The sequence below is a fragment of the Melospiza georgiana genome, chromosome 15 (assembly GCF_028018845.1).
Source record: "Melospiza georgiana isolate bMelGeo1 chromosome 15, bMelGeo1.pri, whole genome shotgun sequence".
Classification (NCBI taxonomy): domain Eukaryota; kingdom Metazoa; phylum Chordata; class Aves; order Passeriformes; family Passerellidae; genus Melospiza; species Melospiza georgiana.
Window position 1 is genome coordinate 1,546,175 of NC_080444.1, and position 21,333 is coordinate 1,567,507.

Sequence of the window (21,333 nt, forward strand, 5' to 3'; positions counted from 1 at the left end):
AAATAAATAAATAAATAAATAAATAAATAAATAAATAAATAAATAAATAAATCTATTGAATGTGCTGCTGGCTGAGCCTGGTTCCCTCAGCTGGGAACCAGACTGGTTTGGCTGGAGGCAAGGGCTGTTCTCTGCTTTCCAGGAAGGAGCCCCTGCAGGCACTGCCACAGCCCAGTGCTCCTTCTCCTCTGCTGGCACCAGCACAGGAGCTGCAGCCTGTGCACAGAGGTCCCCTGAGGTAAAAGGCATCCTCAGGTAAAAGCTGAGCCATGCTGGGCCAGGAAAGCCTTTTCCACAACTCAAGGACACTCTGCGGACACAAAGTCACAGGAACTGCCCAGAACTGCCCTCACAGCTGCTCACGGGTTTTTCTGGCTTGTCCTGACCATGACCTGAGCGAGCCACAGAACCTGGGACAGAATCACAGAATCAAAGGGAAGGGACCCACAAGGACCATCAAACCCAGCCCCTGGCCCTGCACAGCCCCAAAATCCCACCCTGGGCATCCCGGGGAGGGTTTTCCAAATTCTCCTGGAGCTCTGGCAGCCTCAGGGATGTGCCCAGCACCCTCTGGGGGAAAAACCTTTCCCAAAATCCACCCTCAACCTCCCTGGCACTGCTTGATTTATTTCAAAGACACTGAAATTCATCTGAAGGAACAACGAAATTCATCTCAAGGAGCACTGAAATCCACAGCAGCAGTTTTACAAGGCTCAGTGTGCAATAGCAGGTGCTGTAACTGCATCTGTTGCAAAGTACAACAGCACCAAATACCAAACAAAAATGTGGCCATTTCCACAGCTCAGGAACTCAGCCCTGGCACAGGAGGGTGCTGATTCCCTGGCACAGGGCACATCACTGTCCCCACATGCTGATTTTGGTTATTAATGCCACCACAAACCCATCCTGGTAGAGCAAGGTGAAGGTGCCATCAGTCAGTGACAACAAAAAACCCCACAAACGACATATTTTAATTGTGCTGAAGAAATCCCAGTGATTTTACCAGATTTGACAGAAAATTCTCATGTTAACAAATTAACAATTAAGAATAACAACGGGTACAGCTCAGACAGGACAGGGCCAGGAGAGAGAGCCAGCACCAGGCAGGGGATGGGCACAGAAATGATGGCAGGGCATGGGACAAAATCCAATTTTCCCCACAAAGCTGTGGTTGGTGAGCCCAGCAGCAAGGCAGGGGCTGGTGGCAGCAGCTCTGTCCCCACCTGGGTGACACAGCTCCCCCAGCATCCTGGGCTCCACCACCCACCTGGGGCCTTTTACACCTTTTTACTGCACACACAAATCACAGCAAAAAAACAAAGTGATCTTTTCCACACACTCCATAATTTCCCCACATTTTACTCCAGTAACACACAAATTATTTTGTAAACAGGTCAGATCTGCTGACCAGTGGGATCTAGGCCAGGCCTGAGGTCCTGGTTGGTTAAACTGGTTCTCCGACCAGCTCCAGGCACAGTTTGCCACTTCGTGTGTTCTGCAGAAGATTATTTACATCTAAAAGTATTCTGAATTTTCAATTATTAAAAAACCACCAGAATTTCAATTATTAATCACCAAATTTCTTTTTTTTTTTAATTTCAAGTATTTATCACCAAATTTCAATTATTAAAATACCCCAGAACATACCAAGAACATATTAGAGATATTCAGGAACACAAAATTAAAGACTCAAAGATTGATGTGCTAGTCATAAAAAATGAGATTTTACCTCTCCTTAACCATGTTTCAACTGCATTTCAAATAAACCTAAAATTTACTTCTTTAAGTGAAAAAAATCAGATATTAAAAATTGGATCCAAATTCAACAAAATGTTTCCCACCTACATTTGGAAACTTTAGATCATTTGGGAACTGGACTAAGTGCTGTCAGAGCTTGGACTGAAATACTGAAGCAGTAATTTCACCTCAATGGAAATTTGGTTCTCCATCCAGTGCTGAAAGATTTGGTGAATTTGCACATCCAATACCATTATGCCTTAACTTATAGAATCTCCAGGAAATAAAATAGACAGGTACTAATTATGCTGTGAACTAAATCTAAATATTAAATATTTGCCATTTTACCTAACCAGAGGCCTTGCTTTTAGCACTGCAGTGATCTCCAAGGAAAAAGCAAGGCTCAGAATGATTTCCACTTCAGAGAGAATCTGACTGAAATTACAAAAATCAGGTTGATTTTCACACGAGCAGCTGACCCTCTGAAGGCTCATTAGGATGATGACCCAGTGTAATTAATTCTTGGGATTTAACCAGGTCATTCCCAGTGCCAAGGCTGCACTAAGGCCAGGATTGCTCTTGTCTGTGACAGGAGAAAGGGCAAACCCTTCTCTAATTTCTGCTTGTGTCACACTGTGGACAAAGGCATCACAGCCAGGAGTGGACTGAGATTACAAAGAGACAAAAATAAACAGCCACAAACCCAGAAATCCCTAATTTCTGCTTGTGTCACACTGTGGACAAAGGCATGACACCAAATCACAGCCAGGAGTGGACTGGGATTACAAATAGACAAAAATTAATAACCGCAAACCCAGAAATCCCTGATTTCTGCTCGTGCCACACTCACTGTGGACAAAGGCACAACAAATCACAGCAATCCCAAAATAAAGACACCTCCAGGTCCAGCTGGGCAGCACAAACAGCCCCACAAACCCCCTGCCAGCCCCAAAGCAGGCTGAGGTTCTGGTTCTCCCAGAGGACCGGGGGGGTTTGGGGTTATTTTACACTCACTTTACTGCTCAGGAGCTTTGGCTTTATCAAAAGATCATGCGAAGGGAGCAGCAGGTCACATGGAACTCATCACACACAGCTTCGTGTGTTTACAGCCAATATTGAGAGTCTGGCAGCACAAGCCAGGAGGAAGCAGCAGGAGGAGGAGCTGGTCCTGCAGAGCCTTACAGGACATCAGCATCACTCAGTCCCAGCTTGGAAATGTCAGCATGAAACACAAATGAGCTCCCCGTGCCCACTGCAGTGCCTGTCCCTGTTTTGTGAAGTGGGCTGAAAATGGTTTTTGTGTCAGAACACTCAGACAAGTGAAACATTTCGAGGAAAAAAACAGAGGCTGGCATTCAGCAGGAGAGTGCTAAAGAGATTTCCAGTACAGCTGAGACTCAGAGTTCATTTACATAATGCTCTGTTGTGTCATTAATGAACGTGCTAATGATCTCTTAATTCTTCATTTAGAGTGATAATTGCTGATTGGGACATTGGGGAATAGAGCTGAGCTGATTTACACCAGCTTCCAGTCTGGCCTGGGGTTCTGCAGGTTGCACCGGGAGGAAGATCCCTGCTCCAGACCGACGGAAAACCCAAACCCAACCGGTCTGAGGGGCCAAATTCACAAATTCACGGGATGGGGGAAGGCACAGGAAGCAGTGAGTATGGCAGATTTCCCCTTAAAAATCCTGGCACATGCCCAGCACTCTTCATTTCAAACAGCAGAAGGCAGGAGAGCCCTTCCAGGACAGGACAGGAATATCACAAAAGCATAAATGGAGATATCCAGCTGCTGCACCCATCACACAGCAGCAAAACACGAACATATAAATATACGGATTACTTTATAAAACAAATGCTTTGGAGGAAAAGTTTCCAATCAGTGATCCCCAAGTCCTAAAGATAAATTGGATTGCTTTAAAGGGTCCATAAACAAAAAACGTGCTCCTTGCCAGTAGGATCAAATCAGATCCATGTCACTGCTAAAAAACAATTCCAGGCCTAAGAGGAACAGGGCTGAAACCCACTGTTGTAAGAAATTCCAGCCATAATCAGCTTTAATCTCCAGTTAATTCCCAAGAACTCCCTACTGCACTGAACTCTGGCAAATGGCATTTATTTCAGTTCCCATTTAGCCAGGGCAGCGTGCATTAATAGATACTTATTAATTTTAAATAAGAACATTAAAAGTATTTATTTTGACTGCTTTTGCTGTTGCATTTTAATAGTTTCTTGTGTTTTGCTGGAAATGAAATTTGGAGGCTGCACAAGCAGCACGGAGGCCAAACGCAACGTGCTCCAGGTAACGTTCAGCACATCTTTTAGATATAATCTAATTTAATTACCTGAAAAATGATTTTATGGCTGTTTTATTGTGCTTTTATGTAAATAAATACCCAGGAGCCACAAATGCACATCCCACTAGTTGCAGGAAGTGGGTCCTTTTTGGAGTTAACACTGCCATTCCTCCCTTCCTGGCACAGGCAGGAATGGACTTACAAAACCATCTTTTAATAAATAAAGGTTTGGAATTCGGTTACACAAACCTGTGAAGGGTCACAGGTGAAAAAATCTCCACCTGGGCAGCATGGAAAGAACAAGGGACAGAGGGGAAGAGGGAAGAATCACCCGGAGCAGTTGCTATTTGACTTTTGTCCCACTCCTGGCTGCCCTGGAGTGTCCTGGCCAGCAGCTCCTTCCTCCCAAGCCTCGGGGCAGAGGGGCGAGGACAAGCAGCGGCAGGAAGGCAGGAACAATAACAAATTGTTTGCAGTAACAAATAAAACATCTGCAGCCACCACGTGCTGTCCTTTTCCATCAGCACTGTCACTGCTGCTCCGCCCTCTGGCAAAACACGAGTTAAAAATCAGCATTTCAAAGCTGCATCGAGGCTTCTGTTCAAAGTTCCGGAGATTCTTTGGGATCTTGTGAGCAAACTGAGCTGCAAAGGGGCTCCCCCCACTGCCACCCCTGTGGGCACAAACCTGCCCTCGCAGGGGCTCTGCACACAAACCAGGTTTGGTTAAAAACTGAAATACAGCCTCAAAATGCACCCCTGCCCACTGCTCCTCACAGCTCAGCCCGGTCCTCCCTGGCAATGCCAATGCAGCGAGCACAACTCCCCACGCTGCACAAAGCATCCCCAGCCCAGAATAAAAACCTTCCCGCAGGAGGTTACAGCGGCAAAGGAGAAATTCAGCAGAATTTGGGATTCATCTCCTCCATAAAGAGGTGAGGGCAGAGGCAGAACAGCATCTGTGGGGTGTGAACACTGCAGACTTTCCCCAGTGACACACAGAGGCTTTTTCCTCACCAGCGCCAGTTCTGTGAGGTGCCATGGGTGGGGATCAGTGAGGTTCTCATTTCCCAAGCTGTGCTGCAGCCACCCCTCACCTCCCCAGCACTTCTGTGCTGCTCTGTGCCCTCAAAAACGCAGTAAATTCAGTTAACACGAAAAGGACTCATCTTCCTGCTGCCTCATCCTTCTCTGAGGCTCCCAGAGTGAAGTGATCCATGACATTCAGCTTTCACAGAAAGAATAGTTACTGGTGCTTGCTCAAAAAAAAAAAAAAAAAAAAACCCGAAAAAAAAAACAACAACAAAACAGTTTAAACTCAAATTCTCTTTCTATTTAGTAAACATTTCACAATTCATATTGGATTTTACACCTTTTTTGACTTCTGATTCATTATTTTTTAATTATTAAGGATGAGAATATTGCCTATTCACAGCACCTTCCCCTTTTAAAAGCTGTGAAGCACCTGAAATTCAGATTGTAAACTCCTCTGGGAGGAAAGCACCCTCTTGCAGGGATGTGTGCTGTGTAGAGCTGCTATTCGGGAAAAACTGTTAATCTCTCAGTTCTGCCTTCACAATTGTATTCTACTGCTGAGAGGAAAGCAGTAAAAAATCCTATCCTTGTATTTTAGCATGAAGAACAGGCACTCTTCACTTCCACAGAATTTAAAATCAAAGGAAAAAACTCTATTTATACTGACCTGGTAAAAAAAGGTCCAGGAAAGAATTTTCCTGGCTCCTTTTCCAATGGTGCGTGCACTCCCATTGCATAAAGTCCAGGACAGAGCAAAGGGTTTATAGCCAATAAATCCTGCATTCATGCACAATCTGTGTGACATGGACACATTTGGGCACGTGCTGGATAATTTATTTGTCCCTTTTCACTTTGGTGCCTGTGATTCTCTCTACCTGGCATAAAAAACTGCCTAGAAGGGACTTTTTTGGTCAAAATTAAAGAGCTAGATATTTTCCATATCTAATGTTCATAATTCTTAAGAGCTCCTAAATATTAGGAAAACAATTGACTGACCATAAGAATGAATCAGACTTCTAGAGAGTCATCTGTGGAACAGAAATCGCTAAAATCAACCTGGAGAGGCAGCATTTCCATGGGCACAGGCAGGTAAAGGCCTGTGCAGAAATGAGATAACCATGTCCTCGTGGCCTGGCTGAATTAGGAGGCAGTGCCAAAACCCCTGCAGGTGAGAGGTGCTTGCTTAGAAGATATTCATTGAGATATTTTCCTGCATGTTTAGATTTGATTTCTCTATCTGAAGCTCAGGGAGATTGCAAATTGAAGCACTGCCCAGTAAAGACCAGAGCAAACAGTCCCTGGCAGCCTTTCCTTGGCAAACACAAGGGTGTGGTGATGGAAAGCAACGCCAGAATGAGGGATGAGAAATGAGTTGCCTCATTCTTCAGCTGCACAGGATGTCCAGACTACTCCAAAATCCCACCCCACCCACAAGGACAGGGTGGCAAAAAAGACTTGATCACAATTTCAGAGTAGAACTGACACACAGAAAGCTCCAGAGAGGAGACATGAGATGAACAACCCCATGGAAACTTTAGATCTGCAGATTGGCCACAATCAAGTAAAGAACTGCCTTCATTCAGCACCTGCCATGGAATCACTACCCCAGGCAGGTAAATCCAGAGAGATTGCAGGGCACCAGAGCGCTGGCACCACCCTGCCCTGCTCCCTGAGCACACACACACTGATTGCACACACACACAGACACGCTTGCCCAGCCTTTGCTCCAATCCCTCTCTTTCCAATCTATTTCTTCAGAGTGCCGTGCCCCTGTGTGCCCAGGGCAAAGTCCACGGCCTGGTGCACGCTGTGGAAGAGCAGCTGGTCCTCCCCCTCCTGGAAGAACTCCCCCCGGAGCAGGGAGCTCCTGACAGAAGGGCTGCACTGGGCCAGCAGCACGTGGACGTCGATGTCCCTGTAGTCCTTGCAGACATCCTTGAGCGTGCGGATGCCGGCCGTGTCCAGGAACTGCACGGCACAGCAGTCGATCACGATGGTGTGAAACCCCACAGGCTCCGACCCCAAACCCACGGGGATGCTGCTCTGCTTGTCCCCAGACCCCTCCTCCTTCTGCTTGAGCTTTCTTTTCTCTGCTTTCTTCCTGGCTGCCTTCACGCAGGCGGGGTTGACCCCGGTTTGCTTGTAGAGGGTGGATTTGAAGCACTCCTTGTTGATGTAGTAGATGGGGGCCTCGAAGCGGAACACCACCACGCCAGGCTTGGTCTGCAGGTTCTTGTAGGCAGACAGGGACTCGTAGGTCTCCGACTCGGCCACCCAGCCCAGCAGCGGCGCCTCGGGGCGCTGCGTGCGGAAGATGACGCAGAGCATGGAGAAGCAAACCCCCACCAGGAGCCCGATCTCGGTGCTGACCAGCGCCGTGGCCGCCATGGTGACCGCCCAGATCACCGTGTCCACCCTGCTCAGGTGCCACATCTTGGGCAGGTCCCTGAACTTGCGCAGGGCTCCGCGGAGGCTGACGATGGTGATGACGGCGAGGACGCATTTCTGCAGGGAGTAGAACAAAGGGGCGATGATGAGGAGGACCAGGAGGATCACCAGGCTGGTCACCATGCCGGACATCTGCGTCCTGCAGCCCGTGGACTCCTTGACCAGGGTCTTGGCGAGAGCCGCGCTGGTTGTGAAGCAGTGGAAGAAGGAGGGGATGATGTTGCAGAAGCCAATGGCGTACATCTCCTGGTTGGCCCTCACGGAGTAGCCGTGTTTCTTGGCAAACATCTCCGACAGGGACACGGTGATGGCAAAGCCAATGATGGCAATGGGGATGGCATCCAGCGCCACGCTGGGAATCAGGGTCCACACTGGAGGGCGCGGGGGCAGAAACCCTGTGGGGATGTGCCCTGAAATGCTGGAGCCATAATTCTCATTCAGCTTCCCAAAGTGAGAGGCCAGAGTGGCCGCCACGACCACAAAGAGCTCCACCGGAACCGGAGCCTTGAGCTTGGATTTGAAGCGCTCGTTAAGCTCCTTGGCTGGGACGAGCACCAGGAAGCACAAGAAGCTGGTGATGAGGTCACAGATGTTGGTGGTGTGGATGTTCCTGAAGATGTTTATCCAGGTGGTGATGAGGGAGCCCACGCCCCCGCTGCGAGGGATGTCCAGGCCCAGCAGGTACTTGACTTGTGAGGTCAGGACGGTGATGGAGGCCCCTGTGACAAACCCACTGAGCAGAGAGTCCGAGAGGTACACGGAGACAAAGCCCACCTGGAAGAAGCCCATGGCCACCTGGAAGGAACCAACCACACACAACATGTCAGGACACAAATCCCACAGAATTTGTCAGCTGCGATAAAAAACCCAACATTGTGCACAGCCCTGGAGGACCAGGCATGGTCTAAGCAGGGAGAAAAATCTCCCTGTATTCAAAGTATTTTAAAAATATGTAATAATATATATTATTTAAATAGAAAATGATTAAAAATATTAAAATGTACAATATTTTTATATTTTACAAAATTTTATGTATATATATATATATATATATAAATTATTATATACTCCCTGTATATAAAAGTATTCAAACCAAGCTTTTTGGGAGATGTTCATTCCCTGAACAAATGTTTATTGTCTGCTCTGCTAATTACCCTGGTGGGTAAAAAAGAAAACCTAGGGGGAAAATCCAAACCCCACATTTGAAATACTGCCTGCTTTTGCCATTTCTCTTCCAGTTCCTATAAACTCCGTGAACTTTGCAAGGATTTAAAACTTTCCTGCTGGCCTTTGTGTGCCTTGCACTGGAGTTCAGAGCCTGCAATAAAACCACAGCTTGTGGGGTGACAACTGTCCTTTGCACTGCAGAAAGTTTGGTGCCTCTGACTCAGAAAGTCTATGAGCTGCAAACTCCTCTGCTGCAGATCATAAAAACAGAGATAACTGGGAACTCCATAAGAATCTCAAAGAATTCCTGAAGATAAGGCAGGTCTGGAACCTGCACTGGATGAAATCAGCTCACAGCTCTCAAAGGGTCCCTTATAGCCTTGATAATTAATTCAAGGTTGTTCTAAGTGTAAAACAATAATAATTAGCTTACCTAGTTAGTATTAACTGGTGTGAGAAGATTTTCTTTTCATGATTTGATTGTAAAGTTTCTGATATAAAGAATATGTGATTTTGGTTGAAAAAATAAATTTGAGGGTGTTGGCCTGTAGAGAATATGCATAATATTCAGAGGGACTGAAGATAAAGTGATCTGAATTCTTCAGATAAAGAAACTTAACTGTACTTTCACTTGCAAAGACTATTAAGTACAATCACAAACTGCACCCATCCCACAGGGATGAAAGATGAAACCCAAAATCCAGTGTAGCCTGGGAGGCCCAGAATATTTCTGAAATAGCTCAACAGGAACTTGCAGTACAAAAAGTTCCAGGTTGTGTCCAAAACCTGTGTTTTAAAGTGTCACAAACATGTTTTGTTCCTCTCCTATATATTTTGATTGGCTGTCACCCTGGACAGATGAGAACAAATGAATGTGAACGCACAAACTCAAATACCACAGCTCTGCAGTACTGCTAAAAAAATCCCATTCTGGTTAATGTATAAGACTCTAAAAACAAGGATACCTGCTTTAATTTAGGCAAGCAGTGAATTCTAGAAAATAAATATAGATGTGTAAATATAAAATATATTGTATCCTCTCAGCAGAATCCTTCCCATGCAATAGCATTGTTTTGGCTTCAAATGGGCAAACAGCAAATTTTTAAAAGCACATTTACAAATAAAAGGAAAATGGAGATACTTTTACTGTCCAAATTTTTCTTTGTTATAGGCAAATGATTAAAGACTGGAATTAGGAGCTGATGCACCACATTTTGGCTGGATGAAATGGGGTCTAATGTCAAAAAAATAAACAGAGCTTCAGGACACAGCGAGGAAGGTGGTGAGCAGAAGTGGGACTGAGAGCTGGAGGTGCAGGTAAAACTTTACAAAAGAAAGGCCTTATAAAATCAGGCCTTATTACTATTTTAAGTCAATTAACAGTCTGTTGAGTTTCAATGAGAAACAAACTCTAAGAATGAAAACCAATTTGCATAACAATCTATTCTTGTGAAAAAAGTGAGATGCACTTACAAAAACAAGAATTCTATCTCATTAGAATGTTAATACAGAATAATACTAGAATATTAGAAGAAAATATGTAAACTATCTGAAACTAGAAAAGTTTGATAGACATGTACAATAACTCTTACCAACCAATGAACTGAGTTTCACTAGATTACTAACCAATTGCATTCAAACACAGTACCTTCTAATATCACATAAAAATGAACTCTCCATAATAAAAAATGTAACATTCTGCCAAAAAAAAGCAGATGTCTAGTCTCATATCTATCTCTAACACAAGGCCAACATCAGCTCCAGCAGAAGTGTCCCACCTACCTATCATCAATATGTTTTCCACTTCTGTGCATTATTTTGATCAGGTGCAGTTTCCTTGTAAAACCAGTTTTGCAAAAGTGTGAAGTGCTTTTTTTTTTGCAGCGTGTCATTGGCTGTAAAAAAGCCACTTCTTAGGTAACAAACCTTTACAGTATTTGGCAGGTGAAATCACTGCATTAAAAAAAATAAAAACAAAAAAAAAAAGAAGCCACAGGAGGTGTGGGCCGGCTCCACGTGCCCTTACCTGGTACACCCCCGAGATGAAGGTGACGGTGGCAGCCACGGCCATGGCGTAGCAGCCGCTGTCACAGAGCGGCTCTGTCCCGTTGCCAGTGCCGTTCCCGTGCCCCCCCGGGCCTGGCAGGGCACTGGGCACAGCTGGCTCCAGCTGGTAGCCAGCCCTCTCCACCTCCCTGTCCACCACCTGGCCCAGCATCAGGCACACCACGCCGAAGATGCTGACGGAGATGTGGCGCGAGGTGCCGAAGATGCAGTAAATGATGCAGGAGAAAAAGGAGGTGTAAAGGCCATAAATGGGCTCCAGCCCGGCCAAGAGGGAGTAGGCAATGGACTGTGGGACCAGCAGGACCCCCACGATCACACCGGACATTACATCCCCCAGGAGGTACTCCCTGAAGTTGTATTTAGGGAGCCACTGTAAGATGGGGAAAAACCCCAAAACACAATCTTTAATTTTGGCAGGGGTGCAGCTGCAAGTTTCTTTTGCTCGCTTAACCAGCAGAGCCTTCATGTTCCTCTTCTTCTCTTGGGGTTCCAGGAACATGGTGTGATGGAAACTGCACTTGGCATCATCTCCTTCTGGCCCTTCCATCACTTCATGGATATGGTTGGTCTCTGTCATCGCTGTCATCACCAGCACTCACTGAAAACACAAAGAAGGACCAATAAACCAAAAATGAATGTACAGTGTGAGACTTGAACACAGCATTTATGAAAAGCAGGGGCTGAAACTCTCAGTTCAGCGGAGAGAAAGCAACTTCCAAGCAAACTGGGAACCTCTCAGCTTGCTTGGGAATTGAGAAAATGAGATTTTCTCAAGGAAGCCTCCCCACTGCATCCCTGTGAAGCAAGGAATGACCTTTCCCAGGAGGGAAGCTGATATCCTGTGGAATACACCTGCTGCTGGCAGGGTTGGGAAATGGACAGGAATGCAGCAGCTCTGCCTTTCTGGGAGGCTTCCTGGAGAAAATCTCTGCCTGCAGCCTGTTCCACCTCGCAAAGCCAGACAGAGGGTTTATTGTAGTGCCACAGCCACTCCAGCTCAGCTGCTAAAAATTAACTGCAAGTGGGACATTTCCAGCAAAGCACAGCTCAGTCTACATCTCTTCTGGGTTGATTGGTTTTTTTTTGTTTTCTTTTTTTGATGCAGGGATTTCGCCTGCCAAGTACTGTAAAGGTTTGTTACCTAAGAAGTGGCTTTTTTACAGCCAGTGACACGCTGCAAAAAAAAGCACTTCACACTTTTGCAAAACTGGTTTTACAAGGAAATTGCACCTGATCAAAATAATGTACAGAAGTGAAAAACATATTATTTGGCACAATGATAGGTAGGTGGGACACTTCTGCTGGAACTGGTGCTCTAGACCAAGCTGCCCACAGACAGTAAAACAGAGTAACTATATCAATAATTTAATCCTGGGAACATATTGCCTGACTGGGAAAGAGCAAACTCTTGATGAGACAAACCATAATGGAAGTTGAGCATACCAAGTGACTGCCAGCACTTAGACAGCTCTCGCACCTGCAGAAAACATCCAGAATTCTCCAGAAAACTCCTTAAGCCCCAACACCTGGTACCACCAGTACAGTGGGGCCATTTCAGCCAGAAACTCACTGGTCTGGGGTGAGACCCAGCAAGAGAACCCTGAGAAGTGTCACTGCCAGGCCTCCCTTTGTGGCACTGCAGTCCCATATGCCAATGACAACATGAATTTGATGTGCTGCTCACGTCCCCTCTGTGCAGTGCAAACATCAGCCAGACTCCTGTCCATGGAACGCTCACTGCTGAATTAATCGCCCAATTAATTGTCCAACTGTCCTGAATTAATTGTACCAATTAATAAATCGCTACTGGAACTGGCAGTGCTGAGGATGCCACTTGAGTCTGCCCCAGAATGTGTTCAGTTAATCACCATTTCTCAAGCAGCCGCAGCACCACAGAACTGTGGAGTCATTCAGGTTGGAAAATCCCTCTGAGGTCACCCAGTCCAACCACTCCCAGCAGAGCCAAGGCCTCCACTAACCCATGTCCCCAATGCCACATCTACAAGCCTTAAATCCCTGCAGGGATGGGCACTCCAGCAGTTCCCTGGGCAGCTGTGCCAGGGCTGGACAGCCCTATTGGTACAGAAATATTCCCAATTAAAACACTCCCTGCCACCATCCCTGCAGTGTGGGTTTCCCAAATGCATGGGAGGCAGAAGTGAGAGGAATGACTTTGTGTGCCTTAGGATAGCCTGAGCAGAAGGAACCCACAAGAGCAGAACCAAACACAGAATTATGCATTTACAATGGCTTCTTCAGAGACTTCCAAAATGAATTAGAAAGTAATTGCACCCAACTAATCCAACCATGGTGACCCTGTCCCTGGAGCTGCAGACACATCTAAAGCCAACACACAGAAAACACCAGGGAAGAGTTTCTGCTTCATCTTCTGCTCCATGCTGGGACTCCCAAAGGAGTTTCCATTCAGCACAGACCCAGACAGGGAGCATCTCTTTGGAGGGTGAGCTCCTGCACCCTCCCAAATAACCAAACCCTGCCACTCTTTGCTGGGTGTGCCTGAACTGGTGCTGAAAGGAGGGTTTCAAACACTGACCCCAAACCAGCAGGGATGGATTTTCTGTGTCACAGGAGCTGTCTCCTTCCCTGCTGCAATATCCCAGGATCACTGAGGTTGGAAAAGCCCTCCCAGCCCCAGCTGTGCTCAATGCCCACCTTGTCCCCAGCGCAGAGCACTGAGTGCCACGTGAAGTCAGGAGCTTCAACTGAAGAACCTGCACTGCAAGAAGGGACATGCTCAAGATGATCACACCTGGAGGAGACCCCCAGCCCTACCCTGCAGGTTTCCAACCTCACCCACCTGTACAGGACTGCAAATTGTGCTCAGGGATGATTTACAGCCCTCATAACCCCCCTGAATACCAGTGAGAATCAAGGGAGTATTACAAAAGCCTGTGTCAGCTCTACTTTGCAAAAGTCCATTTTGGAGCTGTATTTGCTCAAGAAGTTTTATTTGTTTTACCAGCTCAGAGTTACAAATCAAAAGGCTTCTCACTCACCCAAAGCTCAGCAAATCAACACTGTAAAAGCTGACAGTGAAAAAAAGTCAAGCCAGGGTACTTTTTATGTGTAGCAATGAGTTTGTTTTGTGAGATTTTAGTAAAGATTTCAGTAGCGAAAATTCTTTTGATTCCTTCTGTCCCTCCTCCAGGACTTGCAGGCAGCTCAGTCAAACCTGGGAATTTTCTGAAATGTGCCAAGACAAACCCCAGACAGCTCAGTTTGTGCTGCTGTAAAACATCTGCATGGAGGGGGTGCCTGGGTTTCAGTCCTGTCCAGACAGTAGGGAAATGTTCTAAGTAAAAACCTTTTTGGCTCCTGAGCTCTGAGCACATACTGGCTCTTTGTGCTGACTTGCATGACAGCTTTCTCTCCGTGGCATGAAAAGGACCTTTCAGCACACAGTCCCTGCCCCTTGCCATGTCAGGACAGTAGGAAATATCACAATTTCCAACACTCATTTCACCCTTTTCTACCTCAAAGTGCTGCCCTGTATTAATTTTGTAACCGTTAGCTCTGGCTTATCTAATAAAACTGGATTTTATTCTTACACATGAAAAAAAAACAATGCTGAGAAAACACCTTTGGTTCATGGTTTGGACACTGAAGGACATTCTGTATATACAACTTGAAAAAGGAGCTGCTGTTGTTTTTATTCTGAAAGCTGCTATTTACACACAACCCAGAATTCACTTTTATCACTCCTCTTGGCCTTTCAGGGAGTGTCTCGTTGTGACAAACTTCGCTTAAGATAAAACAAACTACAAGACAGAACTGAGGAAATTTCCAGTATCTGTCATCAACTGACTGCCATAAAATGAAGATACAGGGAGGTCCTGCAGTCTCTAGAAGTCATCAGACCTCCAGACTATTTCTGGAGCCCATCTGGGCCCTTCTTTCTGATCCCATGATGTGGCAGCATCTGCCTGGCTTCTGTTTTTGGGGGAGCACTACCTGCAGCACAGGGCTGGCTTGGACTTCATTCATCTGTGGCACATCAGAGTCACCCTGAGAGTAAGGGAAAACTGGATTGCGAAGCTCATTCACCTGCTGAAATAACTACTACGAGGTGAAACTTCAGATGTTAGCATTTCAGAGTAGAAACTGAATCAAAACATGATGTCAGTTGCTACAACACCCGTGTCAGTTTTCCTTATTTTTCTACATTTAAATTTTCACTGTATGTGATCACTCCCCACCCTCATGTACTCCTTGCTACACAGGAAAATTTATATGCACTAAAAACTAATGCATAAATCCATAATCTAAAAAACATGAACAATTTGTGGAGAATTGTAAAGGTGAATCAGAAATCCAAATTCCACACAAACTGACCAGAGCTGGGCCCTCTTGTATTCACCCCCTAAGAATACAAGAGGAAAGTATATCACATCCTTTCGACAACTAAATCTTTGACCTTTCTCTTGTTGGACAACAACCTTTTTCAAATAATGTCTTGACTGTTGTGCAGCAACAAGGAAATTCAATATTACCATGATAACACCCAGATAAGCACTGGAACAACACTGCCTGCACCTTGGAATTTGACAGAATCCTTCATATCCTCCAGCAAAACATCCAAGCCACAAACATTTACTTTCACAAAGGGCTGAAAATAACATGAATAATGAAAACCACATTTAAAGAACACATGTGGAAACAGAGCTGCCTCGCTTTTGGCACAGTAACCAGCAGCCATCCACTCATGTGGGAAAACCTGCAAAGCTGGACAATAAAACCTCATTTTTGTGGAAAATGGGATCTGCTTCCACTACAAATATGGGATTTCCTCACTTTTTCCAAGCAGCAGCAGCCTCCTGCATTTTTGGGGAAGATCCCACGGAATCCCTGCTGGCAGGCAGCTATTCCAGGGAAGCTGTGTCACCTCCCAAGGGCAGCTGAGCGTGCTGGCTGCCCTGTCCTGCCCTGGCTGAAGCAGATCCCTCCAGCAGCTTCCATCCCACCCGGATTTCTAGGGAGAGTTTGCCAAGGCTTTCAGCAAGTTACTCCTGTGTTAGGGCTCTTCTCCCACCCTTTCTGTTAGCAGGGGAAGGTGGCACACCCAGCAGCTGGGCCGGGCACTGAGGATGGGCTGAGGAAGCGCTGCCCAAAGGGATTTCCTCAGGCAGCAGCTGCCAGGGCATCCCACACTGCCCATCACAGCCCGGGCTGCATCCACCGGGCTGGGGCTGTCCGATCCCAATGGAAACACACCGGGACTGCGCTGCATAATGCAATTGTTGTGTTTGAATTAACAAAAATTGGTAAAATTAATAAAAGCCTGCAAGAAGAAGCCCGCACGCTGCGTGCCCCTGAAACTGCGGGTTTTGCTGAGCGCTTCGCCAGCACTGAGGGTCCGGGCAGAGCGGAAGCGAAGTGAGAGCAACAGCTCAGCTCTCAACGCCACATTCACTGTCAGCCTCGGGGTCCCGCTTCCTCCTACCCAGCTTCCTCGTGGCTTCCATGGGCATTTTCCTCTCCTGCCGCTCGTTCTGGGGCGGCGAGCAGAAAGTGAGGAGGGTCCGAGCCGGACCCCGCTGTGCCCCGGCCCCTTCCCTCAGTACTCACCGCCCGCGGCTCCCCGGGGACCTGCGGCGGCTGGGACCGACCGGCGGACGGACGGACAGAGTTAGAGACAGACGGACGGCGGGCCGGACAGACGGAGATACAGACGGACAGACGGAGGGACCGCCCGCCCGCGGCGGGCCCCGGCAGCACCGCCCCGCTCCGGGCAGGCAGGGCCGGGCAGAGCCGCGCCCCTTCCACCCCCGGCCCGGGGCACTTCCGAGGGGATTCCGGCTGTGAGCAGTTATGGCAAGGGCTGCTCCTGGTCCTTTGCTTTGCACGCAGCCCTTTGAAATTGAAAGTGTAGGGCTGATAATGCGGGGTGATAATGTGAGGTGAAGTGAAATTAAACTTGGTGCAGGTGGGGAAGCGTGGCTCTCTGGCCCTTTTTGCCCTGGGGTACCGCTGGGGTTTAATGAAACCTGGATTCATTGAAATGAATGGGATTCATTGAAACCCGGGAAGGATGAAGGATCCTTGGCAATGTGGGTATTAAAAATCTCAGGTTTCTGTTAAGTGCTCTGCTCTTGTCTCTGGGCTGGGGGTTCAAGGTCGGAGGGGCCATGCCCAGCCCTGTCTGCCTTCCCTTCCCATCACACAGAAAAGCAGACGTTTCATCTGAAGTCAAACATTGCCCAATATTTGCATTCCAGGTGGAACCTTGAATGCAAACTGTCAAAAAACCCCATCAATACACAGTTGGAGCGAAGGAGGCCAACTTCAAGCCTGCAGAATTCATGCTCTTGTCTTTCAGTGTTAAACAAATGCTGTAAATCTTCCTGTAGAAATACTGAATATTTCCACAGACAACATTTCCTTTCTCCATGAGGGTTTATTAGATGTCATGGTTACCAGAACAGGCAATTGCAATGGAAATAGAAGAGCTCCCTCCCTCTCTGCTGACTGTCCATTGTCAAAAACATCAGTGACTGACTTCCCAATCCCTTTAGGGACTTCCACAGGAGTTTTAATTGAGTTTGAAGTATGGTGACTTCAAGACAACCAGAGCAAATCCTTGGCAGGAATGACATCTATGACAAAAGCATTCAAAGCCTATTGTTCAGGGACTTTGCAGAATCCTAATAGGAAATCACAAACCCAAGCTATGGGTGTTCCAGCATTTTCATTCTTGTTCTAGAAGCACAGACTGTGGAAAACTTGGGTCATCCAATACATCATGTCTTCATGGAAGAAACAGGGAAATAATATCTTCTTGGAGCATGATAGTAAAAAGAAAAAAACCCCAAGCATTATTATTTTTCTGGACCTAAAAAAAGTAGGCTTTTTCCTTCTTACTTTTAGACTGCTTTTCTTACAAATGGGTGGAAAAAATCCAAGCAATTATTTAAGATAATTAAATAATTTCACTTTCAAGTGCTTTCCTTTCTCAAGGTATATTAAGCTTTATGGTTAATGTATTTCTGTGCTGAGGGAACCTTTGGCCTTGGAGAAGTGTGTCTCTGGGCTCCTCACGCTCCAGAATCTCCTGCCAAGGAGCTGGGGTTTGCTGACACACGAATGCCAGCGTGTGCCATCTGCCCATCCCACTCAGCCTGCCTGGCAAACCCACTGCTTCTCCGGATCACCACATCCTCTTTGGAATACCCAATCTCCACAGACCAGTTGGTCAGACTGCAAAGTAATCCTGGAAATTGCTTTGTTCCACAGAGCAGGTACTCCTGGGCAGCCCTGGGAGCCCTCCCTCCTTGCCTTTTGCCCGCAGCTCCTGTCCAGCCTGCCGTGCCCTGGTGCCACCTGGCACGTTGCTCTGCCTGTGATGGTGTTATCAGCCCTCTGTGTCCATAAACCCCACAGGCAGTGGCTCTCCCTGGCTCTTCCCAGGCTCCCAGCTCAGTGTTATCACCCAGCAGATAAGGGCAGCCTGTGATTTCCCCGGCTCTCAGCTGCTTTGTGCCACCTGGCTCCCAGCCTCGAGTAAGGAGCCTCCTTCCTTCCTTCCTTCCTTCCTTCCTGTCCTCCTGGCACCTCCCTGCCCAGTGCCCTGCTCCTGCTGCTACAGCTCCATGGGAGGATGGCTGGGTTATGCTGACAGTGGTTAAAAATGAGTTATTAACTCTCCTTGCCCTTCCCTCCCTCTACAATTTGCAGTGCACTGAGATTCGGGCCTGAATTTGCACATTCTTGCATTAAGTTTGGAGATGGAGAAGATGGAACTGCCTGGTTCCCATCCGTGAGTTCTGTCAGAGCTGGGACAAACCTTCCTCCCCACCCTGACCTGCTGGGCTTGGAAGGGCCCAATTAATGTCACACACACGTCTACGTGTGGCAGGTCTCACTTACTTAGAAAACCCATCAGACTAAGTAACAGGAAGAGGCCCATCCTAATGCTTGAAATGCATTTAATTTAATTCAGTCACATCATTCAGTGCTTGGCAAAAATCAAAAAAGAAGAGCTAGAATGAGCTGCTTTTAAAGGCTTCCATCAAGGATGAGACAAATGCCAAGTAAAAATTGAGTAGTTGGAGGTGAGAGGGCGTAATACAAAAGGAAAGATGCAATGAATCAGAGTTCTTAGGTAATGAAAATACTTAAGCCATAAAGCTATCAAAAAGAAATAAGTTCTGTCCTTATCTCATGTGCATGTCATTGTGCATGTCACAATTATACTGCAATCAAGAAAAAGTGTTCTGCACAAACATCTGTGCAGAATTGCTGCACTTTCAGTGTGTGTCATGGTCCAATGTTGTCACCTAGAGTCAAAAAGTAATTATGTGATAAAATTTTCAGAGTGTTGATGTGTTAGAAAGCTTAGTTAATTGCTGGATTCTGTGTGTTTTCTTACCCTGCTTTCACCCAGTCTTTCAGCTCTTTGCTTCCTCAAGGCTAAAGCATAGGACATTTTAAAAAGTCACATTTTCCACTGAGTCCCTTTGCAAACAAGCAAATGCATGGGGGAATTAAACTGCACCATCAACTTAGCATCTAACTCAGAAATTCCACCTTCCTAGATTCTCATTTTCATCCAAAAACTTGGTGACCCTGCGGCAGGATTACAAATCCCAGGTTTGAGGGAGGGATGCTGCAGGAACTCTGCAGCACTGCAGGAACTCTGTCTGCAGCAGCAGCACTGACCTGCACTGGCTGCTCCCAGCTCCTTCAGCTGGCAGCCAGAGAGAAGCCCGGGATGGTCAGGAAAGTGCTGAAGGACAGGCTCAATTCTTCTGCCTCCTCTGAGTGCTGAGAGCAGCTGCCCTTTGTGCCTTGCTGCCTTCCAGCAGGAAGGAATATTTGCACCTTGACCTCCCAAAATTTGGCCACACACTTTCTGTTGTGCTGACAGTTGATGGGTGCAGCAGAGCCAGGGCTGAGCACACAGCACAGCTTGGAGAGTGCATTTAAATCAGGAAGAGATGTTACCCTAAATCTGAGATGGACTGCTGGGTTTACTTTTAATCCCTGAAATCAGGAAATGTGTTGATTATCACAAGTGACAGAACAGAGTTGTAGCTACAAGTCCTGTAAAAGCACAGAGAACTTCAGCCTGGATTTCGTGGGAGTCTACCCACAAAAAATGCTCTCAACATCTAATTCCTGGTGATGGTATGGAACCCTCCAACCCTGCTAACATATGTCTAGAGGCATTTATTTGGTTATTCAGCCACATAGTGACAACAGAGTCACCACAAATCATCATACAAAAATATAATTAGACCCATGAGATAATAGAGTTCACAGTTTGCAGTGCAGCAGCAGTTGGAAATTTTATTATGTTCATGTTAATTCTTAGTACTTATTAAAAAAATTTTGATGTGTTACAGAATTTAGGAGGGGAGGAGAATTTAGGTAGGAGGGGAGATCAAAACATGTGGCAGGTTCTCATTACTAGAGGTAATTTTGGATAATATTCAAGATTTTCTTTCCATCTTAGTTCTGACATCTGTTCTTCACATCTCCCTTACATCTGGACCTAAGAGAAGCAAAATTCTCCAACAAGTATTGTTCTAAATGAAGAGATAAGAAAAAGGGGCACTGGCTCAGAACCTCCACCCTTCAGTTTAGTGCCTCTGCTTATCAATTAGGGTTCCATCTGTCCTTTGTGCTGGCTTTAGAAGGAAGCAGACAATAAACATTTGCTTGGAATACCTGATTCAACAGAGGCTTTTCAAAATTAATCCTGATATAGTAACAAAGTCAGATGAATTTCTTGAATTGAATACCAACGTGAGAGCTTACCGGTATACACTGAAAATCCCACTTGTAGATATAAACTGCTTTTCTTTTATTAAACAGGTAGAAAACTTTAAAAATACATAATCTTATGTACAATCTGTGAGCTGCCAGTCCTGCAACCTGGTCTGTGCAACCACAATACAGAGTGGAATCCCCCAGCTGGTTCCTCCTGTGGAGGAGCTGGAGGGCTGCAATGAAGCTTGGCTTCTGGCAGTTTCTCAAACCACTCTTTCCCCTGTCTATTCATCTGCTTTTAACAGTATAGTTTCCATCACTTATTGCTGGGAAATTGTGAAGGAAAGATGCTCTGAATTACCAATAACCCTGATACCAACCTTGATCTGATTCTCCCTTTTCTAAAGCTCTTCTAGGGCAGTAACTAAATCACTTTTTGATTCCTGCAGGTCTGTCATGATGCTGGAGAGTTTAACCTGGCAGAAGGAAAGACAGCACTGAACTTCCCAGCAGGAACAGCTTCAAACCAGACGGGCAGTTTGTGGAGCTGATGAAATGACCATTGTCTCACACATCCCACTTCTGCTTGGCAGCCCCGAAACTTGGATATGTAACTTGGGGGAGGAAGTTAGTTTGCAATTCACACAGCTGCCAAGGATGCTTCTGCTAATTCCTGAGGAGGCTGTGACCTGTCCTGATGTCCAGAGGGAGCCATTTCCTGCCCATGCACTGGGTTCCTGCAGCGTTTCTGCTCGGGCTCTAAACTGAGCCCAGATATTTCAAGTGCAAGGCAGTGAGCGAGCAGAGGGAATGCATCCCCTAAGTCTCAGCTGATTCTGGAGCACTTCAAG

At 46.4% G+C, this 21,333-nt stretch overlaps 1 protein-coding gene across 1 annotated transcript; it reads right to left on the reverse strand.

Moving 5' to 3' along the window:
• Positions 1 to 6,817: 6,817 nt before the first annotated feature.
• LOC131089924 (sulfate transporter-like) lies at positions 6,818 to 11,339 on the reverse strand. The gene is made up of 2 exons (XM_058034939.1): positions 10,713 to 11,339; positions 6,818 to 8,314 (listed from the first exon to the last, which is right to left on the reverse strand). The coding sequence occupies exons 1-2, from the start codon at positions 11,337 to 11,339 to the stop codon at positions 6,818 to 6,820; spliced, it is 2,124 nt and encodes a 707-aa protein (XP_057890922.1).
• Between the last annotated feature and the right edge of the window lie 9,994 nt (positions 11,340 to 21,333).